This window comes from Tigriopus californicus, chromosome 1 (assembly GCF_007210705.1).
Source record: "Tigriopus californicus strain San Diego chromosome 1, Tcal_SD_v2.1, whole genome shotgun sequence".
NCBI lineage: Eukaryota > Metazoa > Arthropoda > Copepoda > Harpacticoida > Harpacticidae > Tigriopus > Tigriopus californicus.
This window is the reverse complement of record NC_081440.1, coordinates 5,207,756-5,216,854: the sequence shown is the minus strand read 5'-3', so window position 1 is coordinate 5,216,854 and position 9,099 is coordinate 5,207,756. Positions and strand designations below refer to the sequence as shown.

Genomic DNA, 9,099 nt, shown 5'->3' with positions numbered 1-9,099 from the left:
GAGCACTTGTTTCTTCGTTGCTCTGTCTCAAGGACTGACGAGGCCAAGTGAATGGATCAAAATTTCTCCACAATTTCCTGTGTATGTGTGTGCGTGTTTGCCGGATGTTTTATCTTTAAGTAGCCGGAAATAGCTGTTGTGTTCATTTACTTGTTGGCTTCGTTAAATTAGTTCCAGTTAAACCCTTTGCATTAAAAGCATGGCTGATAATTACGGCCCGAGCCAAAACGGTAATGATTTTGTTCAAGGACATCGCGGTTTTAAGCTGATGACAATCAAGGTGAAAGTTTCTAATGATAATGATTATCCGGATTCGACTTTCCCAATCTGTGTACTAATGGGACCTTCCTCTCAATTTGACTGGGCAAAATCCCGCCATCTCCATCTCGCATTTCACAGATGACATTCGACTTTGTTGACTCTGGACTATGTAACTAACGCTCAATGGTGTTTACTTCTATTCGAGCATAGAAAATCCCACCACCAGAAAAAAAGGTGAGATATGGGTTACGGACTGAGATTTTAAAAATTAAACCAGCAAATTGGTTTTGGAACTTTAAGATGCAAAAGGCATATTTTTTGACTTTGTAATCCCTTCCAAGTTATTTCAGAGTCTTGATTCATCATCATCATCATCCTTGACCACGTGTTATCTATATCTCATATGGTCACTATTGAGTTAAAAATGCCCGCCCATAAAGGTGTTCTTGCGCAATTCCGCCTGAATTCGACATTTTCTAACGTACCGTATGATACGAACACACTTGGGGCGAGAAAGAAAGGGACCAAGCATTATTTCTGTCATCATGTTATTGATTTTCTTTTCCAATATCGGGAACTTTGTTGTAACCTATCGAGAAGCTAAGGCAACTACTACGTATCATGAACCGTATTTTGTAATCGAAGGCGAGGCAGCAAATGATGTAGACTCACCAATGAGAAGATCATTGTTGCCAGGTAGACAAATTGGAATAATGTTATCCCTGAAGTGAACCTTCTTTTCCACACGCACCAAGGCCAGGTCGTTCTCATAGGTGAAGAAATTGTACTTGGGATGAACGATCTTCTTGGTTACTTTCCGCTCGATGTGAGGATGCTTCTCGCCGGTGGACGAGAAATCCCATTCCCCAATGCGCACCCTGATCTTGGGGATTTGCAGGCTATTAGAAGTGAATAAAGCCCATATCAGTCATGAATAGTGGCGAGATTTGCACTTAATGGGCCCAGGAAACTGACCGACCAACCTCTCAAGGCTTTACATCCCATCGAGATCAAAATGAAGATGAATGGAGCTTGTGCTGTTGGGTTAGCCAGGGTCCATCCCTGACGTACGTCTGATCATCAAATTTGAGAACAAACCCACCCACCCACCAACCAATCAATCAACCAGGGAACAAGATCGAACGTGTACTTACTCGTCCACACAATGGCCGGCTGTGGCGACCCAATACTCGTTGATCAAGGCCCCACCACATCGATGGGTCGAGGTGAAGCCGAAAAATGAGGTCCGTCTCACCGATACCTAAATAGTACATAGAGAACACCTTTTATGCTCTGTGCTTAGGGCTCTATAGCCTTTTCTTTTGATAGCACTTTGAAAGAATTCTATTGATTTTGGGGGTCTTGTTGTTGACACAATGACATTGTTGTTGTTGTTGTTGTTGTTAAGCTTCGGCTTTTTTGTGGTACTCGGCTAAATCGTTTAAAAATGCTGGTTATGAACCGAAGTAGCCGAGGCCTTGAAGGCCTTGAAGACTACTAAATGCTGTTTAGTATTTGAACATGGCCAGGGTTACGATTGATTGGGGCTTCAACCACTTTGTGTCACCACAATATTAGTCTTGGTAATTAGTAGTACGAACGAAGCATTCCGCATTGAATCGTTGAATTCTTCAAGGCCAGGTCTTGATAATCCGTGTCATTTGAAAACTAGGTCATCTGAACAAAGACTTTTTGAGAGGCAATGTTCAACTAGCGATCAGTGTCCGTCAAATTTTTACGCAACGGTTGCGGCTGACGTGTGATTTCATCAATCAGCTTGCATACAAGACGATTGACCTGGGATCAATCTTGGCAACACGCCAATTGTCGACGGTATTACCACATTCTCAAGTGTGTAATTAATGGTATTGACATTAAAACACCGATTATATCTTACCTGCCAGGGAAATTGTCCATAACACGATTGGGTCCCATTCACGATTCTGCCCTTGGGACATCCGGATTTGATCTGAGGCACACCACACACATTACTCCCACCCGCACTAATTCCAACCGGAACTCTTGGAGCACGGGTTGTCGTTGAAATAGCTGCCAATGGAGCAACTGCAGTTGTTGTTGTAGTAGTGGTTGTTGTGGTGGTAGCAGTAGTAGTAGTAGTAGTAGTAGTAGTAGTAGTTGTTGTTGTTGTTGTTGTTGTCGTTGCAGTAGTAGTGGTGGTAGTGGTGGTAGGAGACGCTTTCATCACTTTGTGAGGGATCTTTGGAGGTAGTGGAGGACGAGTTGGTCTTCTCCGTAGAGAGGGAGTTGTGTTCTCTTCGAAATCAGTCACCTCGGTAGAGGTGTTTTGATCAGTGTCCAAATATTCATAACTGATACTGGACGGGAAATATCCCGATGAATTCGGTTTGGGCGGTCTCGTTGGTCTGGTGGGTCTATTTGGTTTAACTTTGAAGCTGGTCCAACCTGTCCCAGCCACATCGGGATCGTCGATCTCATTCTCTGTGGTCTCTTCGATCAAAAACGGACCTTTCTCACTTGAAGATGGAAAGTACAGCTGTGAAGGTGGTGGATCCGACTTCTCGGTCGTGCCCCAATGCCAATTGGTTGTGGATGGTTTTGTGTGCTCCTTCGTGTTGTCCGTGAGCATAGCTGGAGTTGGCGTGAAATGAGGCCATTTGACCATCGGCTTTGTTGGTCTTGCTGGTCTGGTGGGTCGATCTGTCACGGTGATATTCTCCAACTGAGCAGGTGACACGGTGGTTTTCAAAGGCTCCTGTGCCGTTGAGCTTGAGACTTGAGTCCATTTATTCTTGGAGAAGCTGTTGTAGTAGTCTCGAACCCCGTCGTCGTTATTATTTTTCTTGTCCAAGACAGCCTCCTGAGGTGGTGCGTCGAGAACCAATTCATTTTGGTTCACCTGATCAATCTTATCGTAGATCTCTTTCTCTTGATGCGAGATGGTATTTTCTTCCTCTGGATGAACACAGCAAGATCCGAACATGAAGCCATCCATGCACATCCCCAAATGTTTTCCATCAGTCTTGAGACATTCCCACACGAACATGCAGGTCCCCGGCTCTCCACTCACTGTGCAGGTACGAGGTTGAATAGAAAAGCCCTCTAAAAAGTGAAACACAAGGCGTTTAGTGGGACGTATAGCATTATATCTCGTGAAGGTCTAGGGACCTGCGTCAAGTCATGAGTTAGAATTAAACTGCATGCCCAAACATTAAGATAAGTCAAATTGAGGAGCAAGTGTACAGTATGTACTAGTTGCGGGGCTGGTTTTGCGGGGCACAAATTGCGAGAAACGTTGTTCTTCCTTATCTAAAGAGCCAATAAAGACTCCTCTTCCGAGAGAGAGAGCATGTTCCCCGATCCCTTTACTAGTCAGTACTCACCCCTTTGTCTGGATTGCCGCGGCAAACTGGCCAAAAGCCTGGCCCGGCTCTGATCGCGGGCTCGTTGGGCAATGCCATCGTGATCGGTTCCGGCGAAGGCAATCGGCAGAAGACAGAGAAAGACAATGGCAACAGCTATAAGCCTCTGAAGGTGTGTTTTCACAGCACATGGATAAGAATGAATAGACACATGCCAATCTGAAGGCAACGAGGTCATTAAGATCGTTAGAAAATGATTCTTCTTCTGCTCAGACTGCCACGAGGCGGGGATTGTCCGTTTCGGACCACTTCGTCTTTGGCGAAGATAATGGTGATGCGGTGGTGGTTCTCCATTGTGAAGCTTTCTTCTCGACGGCACAGAAAATGGCGTTGTTGACCTGGAAAGCTTGCCTGATTGACTTCGGTTGTCGGTGAGGTCAACAACGAGGCTGGAGCCAGGGGACCTCATGATGGCTGTCGTTCAAGATTTGATCCTGTAAAAGGAGGACCATACAGTATTATGTATTGCTGTACGTAGTTGTCTCAAGACTGCTTAGAAGCGATCCTCATGAGAACCCTTTGAAGGTTACTACAAGTGATCACAAAGGAGCCTAATCTCGTTGGCGAAGATAAATGAGATCTTCACAGACCCATTTTTGTATCACTGTGACAACTAACAAGATCCAGTGTGTCAAGGAAGATTTACGATTGGAAAGGCAAGGAGGCTTTCCCCCTGTCTTTGTTTATTACGCACATAATGTTTGAGCTAGACTACTCGCTTGGATGTATTTCCAATCCGGATCTCCATGCACCTCAATTTGAAGGTCAAGTCAAACGATCGTTACCTTCATGGCTATGACGCATTTCCCATCTCAAACAACGCAGCCAATCAGTCAGCTATTCATTGCTAACCTAACTCACTTTGGTACTACTTATTTTGGGAGCCACGTTCATTTCGTTTGGAAAAAAAGAAGATTAAATGGAGATGAGCCATTTTCTTCTTAATAGTAGCCAAAGAACGGAACAACACATGGAAGAAGAAAACAGTGCCCAAATCCCTGGAAGATGCCATTTGACAATGAGCCACCAACTTTGTGATGTAGTCAGATGAGATTTAGCAGCCCAGAAGTGAAAAGAAGCCGTGGGCTTGGCTTCAATTCATTCATCAGTCTCTTTCTTTTATCTGAAGCATTAGTTTTCTCCCAAAAACTACGATGCATCTTCTGCATGTGATTAATTCCAATTGACAAACTGATCTCACTGTCGGTCTAATCTGTTTTTCTCTGAACATCCTAAATGAATAATTGAATTATGCAGGTTCATCAATAATTCAGTTACAATACCCGAGTCATTTGAGAACAGCTATTCTTTCGATTGTGACTATTTTTCTTGCGCGATTGACATTTTGTAGTCAGGTGATTATTTCCTCACAACAGACTTTCACTGAAATTTAAAGAGTCTTCAGCCTTCTTTTCTTCGATTACTGGGCATTTAGAGAGAGCAAGAACAACGGAGTTGCGGAATTGCCCAAAGATTTATTCAAGGCCAGCTTGTCAATCAATTTGATTCAGAACCAAGAGTCCTTTTTGTAACCCGATTGATTTCAGAGCCTTCTCCTGGCACACAATTCAATTTCGTTCCAATTCAATCGCAGGCTACAACCCCCCAAAATAAAATAAATAAATATTTATCCCTGCGGAATCACTCACCGAAAATGATGAGGTAATACTCTTCGTTGTGCTTACGATTAGCCCATCAATTTCATGGTTGAACACTTGAAGTAAGCTCACTGTTATTTTAACTTAAGACACCATTTGTGGAGTACAATGCGATCAATATGCCGACAAACTTTCGGAACCAAACAAGAGCTTGGTGTTGAAAAACCGAACAATAGTTTCGTTCCGTTTCTTTGACAGACAGACAGACGAGAAAAAGAGACTTGAGACACGGAGGGAAAGAACGAGACGGGAAAGAGTGAGGGAAAGAAACAAGAGACGACGACGACGACAGAGACGACAGAGACCGAGAGAGAGGTGTCCTGCACGAGAGAACAGAACCAACTGAACACCTCCGATGAAATTGAGGGTGAAAATCAGCCCGCGAAAACTTGAAGCTAGCACATCTCCACTTGATCCTCGTGGTGGTGAGTGCTGTGGCATTAAACCACGTTTCAGTACGACGTGCTGGAACTTTAAATTTGTGTACTCTGTCCGAACAACCAACCAGCCAACCGACCAACCAACCGACCGACCAACCAACCATCCGCCAATGCAATCGCAACTTCTTCTCGTTCGCTATTGCTTCAGTACCCGGGGTATGGCCTAGGCTTGCTTTTATGTATATACTACATACACACTCACATGCATGGCACGTACGAACGTATATGTACATGTATATGTATATACGTACGTATGGATGGTGGTCCGTTTCATGAAGGGGCGACAGAAGCCTCTTTTTTTGGCTGAAATGCGTACAATGCAACCATCAGGGATATGCTGGCTTCTATTGAGTGCAGACATACCACCTACATATCCAGGTGTGGTTGAGTAAACGCCTTCCCAAGTTTTGCCACTTGCCGTTCAAGGATATTTGGCAAACATCCGAGCAACGCCAACTTAATGATGCTCTCCTCTGTCATCATAACCATTCTTGTAGTGCCATATGTGTCATGAGAAGAAACCAACGTCTGCCAACAAATGGTGGTCGAGGTTCCTTTTAAAGAGACATTGCCCTCTCCAAGTCCTCCAATCCCTCCATCCACATAGCGATACAGTGTGGAATAAATCCGGTGCCAACAACATGCATCACTCCGAAGACAGAAAACGATCGTCGAGGTGAAATGTGAAATGCGGGGCGTTTCAAAGGCTTGAGATCCTAATTAACTGGAATCATCGTGTTCTTGGAGTCGAGACCGGAATATTGTAAAAGAGCCCTACTCCACCCAATTCGGGCACGAAAAGAAATTACACGTTTCTTCGTTCGTTCTCTTCTGTGCCACTCACTACCATGTCATAATAGCATGGTATGCATCAATGGACGCTGAGTGCGGTCACTTAAAACCGAACCATATCGTTCCTCCGGACGATCGAGCGAAGCAATCAAACACACATTTTGACCGACCGACCGACTCGGAACGTTGGAGAATTGGCATTTCTGATTAAGTACCCGTCTAAGAGTCTACTTACTGCCGTATGTACTAGAGAACGTACGTAATGGACGAGTCGACCGACTGCTGAACACTTTCACTCACTCCCGAGTCAAGAAAGATGAAAGTTGCTCTTGAAAATTGGGAGCTGAGCATGACCATAATACGTACGGATCATGTAGCTCTTTCGGAATACAAGAAAGACGAACACGTGCATGCCTTTCCACTCACCCAACCATCGAAAGACATGACATTTTACCCGCCGGCCATGAGGTCTCGAGAGTGACTTAGTACCCACCTTCAAACGCTCAAACGCTCATCCCCCAATACCAATCATGAAAGATGGGAGGCCACTCAACCCAACCCGAAAGCCTCTCCACTTGTCTTTGAACACGCTCAGATTTATGGGGTGAAATGTAATCCCGTCGCTTTGAAGTATGTTTGCTGGAGAGGGGTCGGTTTCTTTTTACCGATATTGCATGTTCAAACAAGGGAGTACCCTATGAACATATGCATGTTGGATTATCAGTACTGAATGTACATTCATTGAAGAAAACAAAGGCTTAGCCCCTCTGTTTGCTCTTGGTTCACTGGGAGTCCCTTCGTCAAGGCTTCGCGTCCTCAATCAATTGCCTAGATACTTTAGGGTCTGTCTGAAAATGACAATACATCCGAGCAAACTAATAGCACTATTAATATGGGAGGGAAACATAGAGGATGTTTTCATAGTCTGGACACCTGGTTACCTACCAGACTAGCAGGAGGAGGTAGTGCAAAAGCGGATTTACCTCACGTTTAGCTCTTATGCCCATGTCATTATTCGTTAGTACTCTTAAGTGTACGCTCAAAAGAAGCCGAAGAAAGTGTGGTCCATCCAACTTTGAATACGTCAAAACTCGTCATGAATACTTTAATCCAAAGAGGAACCGTGTAATTACGAGTTTTGTTTGAGCTCATTTAGTCAAAGAAGAGGGTTGAACAAAAGTTCATCATCCGTCCATTATGTTCCTCGTTCAAAACTCGAGTTTTTAACAGGGCTATTTACTGAAGTCGGAACTGAGGCCGTCTCGATTCCCGTAGGTAAGAAGACAGCACAGAAGTAGAAGAGAGAGGAGAAGGCCTCTTTGGAGTTGCGGAGAGCCTCCGAAAATCCGATAAATTTTTAATGACCCTCTCGTGCATTTTTGCTTGTCGTCGTGGGAAGGATGGGATTTTCGTCGGGGCCCTCTGCCACGAATGAAGAAACGGCAAGAGGCAAAAACAGGCGGGTACCGTAGGGCTAATAATACATGTCTAGAGATCTTTATGAGGAGGACCATGGATGGCCCATTTTCTTTTGAAAATTGAAATTGAGTCAGGCCCTCCGGCCAATGGTTGGTTGGTTGCACTTTTGTTTACGAGTACATAGGATTGCATTGTGGGTCCAGTCAACCATAACACACCTTGAACTGTCATCTCACTCCAAGGGGCCCTCTACGTACAGTAAAGGCAAACTTGTGTCTGATGGAAGCGGAAACTTTGAAACTAGAAAACCCGTGACTGTCTCGGGCTCGCTTACAGTTCATCCAGGATCTGTCAAAGTTATCGTCTCGAAAACACGCAAAATACCTCTTATCCTACTTAGCTCCTTCTGCTGACCTGTATCTGAGCACTGATGAGAAAAAAGAGGCCCACACAGAAAGCTCGTGTAAGTAAAAGCGACAAGGAGACGAGACGGCAACCACTTTTGAAGATGCCATTAGTGAACATTTTGCTTCGTTTCACCACCACATGAAAAGCTTCCTCGAAAATGCCTTTGACTTTGACTGCTCACGTTGGGTAGATTGAATCTAATAATACAAGCTAAAGGGATCGCGAAAGTAAATGAATTTAAATGCTAGTTTGGCAAATGGAATTGAACAGCACATTTTGTGTCCAAAATATCTCGGTCTGTTATTGCGGTCGCTGTCAGAATACCTTTTCAGGTATCAACGAAACGTAACAGAAAAAAGTCTAGACGTTCCTCTCAATTACCTGAAAACGAAATCACTGACTTGAATCCATTTTTTCCGTCCTTCCATTTCCACGTGGTCCCAGGTTCCCCACAATTGGTCAAACCGAAAATAACACCATCATAAATTAATGAGGCTACAAGCTTACCTCCTATGCTGCCATTGTTTTTGATCAGTGTCCGAGGAGCGGCTCTATCTGAGTCTTTCCTTCTTACATTTTCTCATGTTACCGAAATCGATCTGAGGATCGTAATCAAACCTAGAGGGAGAGGCTCTTTCCTTCATTTCTCTTTCGCTTCCTCCTTCCTAATCTTTGCTTGGTGTATTTATTCCTTGCCCAGATCCAGATGGCCAGACAGAT

General features: G+C 44.3%; 1 protein-coding gene across 1 annotated transcript in view; it reads right to left on the bottom strand.

Moving 5' to 3' along the window:
• LOC131881089 (serine proteinase stubble-like) overlaps nt 1-5,685 on the bottom strand; it is a 10,765-nt gene extending 5,080 nt beyond the window's left edge. The window contains exons 1-5 of the mRNA XM_059227856.1: nt 5,312-5,685; nt 3,624-4,096; nt 2,159-3,342; nt 1,416-1,522; nt 934-1,160 (exon numbers count right to left, since the gene is read on the bottom strand). Of these exons, the coding sequence (XP_059083839.1) occupies nt 934-1,160; nt 1,416-1,522; nt 2,159-3,342; nt 3,624-4,071 (1,966 nt within the window). The 5' untranslated portion in view covers nt 4,072-4,096; nt 5,312-5,685. The remainder of the gene's footprint in view (nt 1-933; nt 1,161-1,415; nt 1,523-2,158; nt 3,343-3,623; nt 4,097-5,311) is intronic.
• Nucleotides 5,686-9,099: the final 3,414 nt, after the last annotated feature.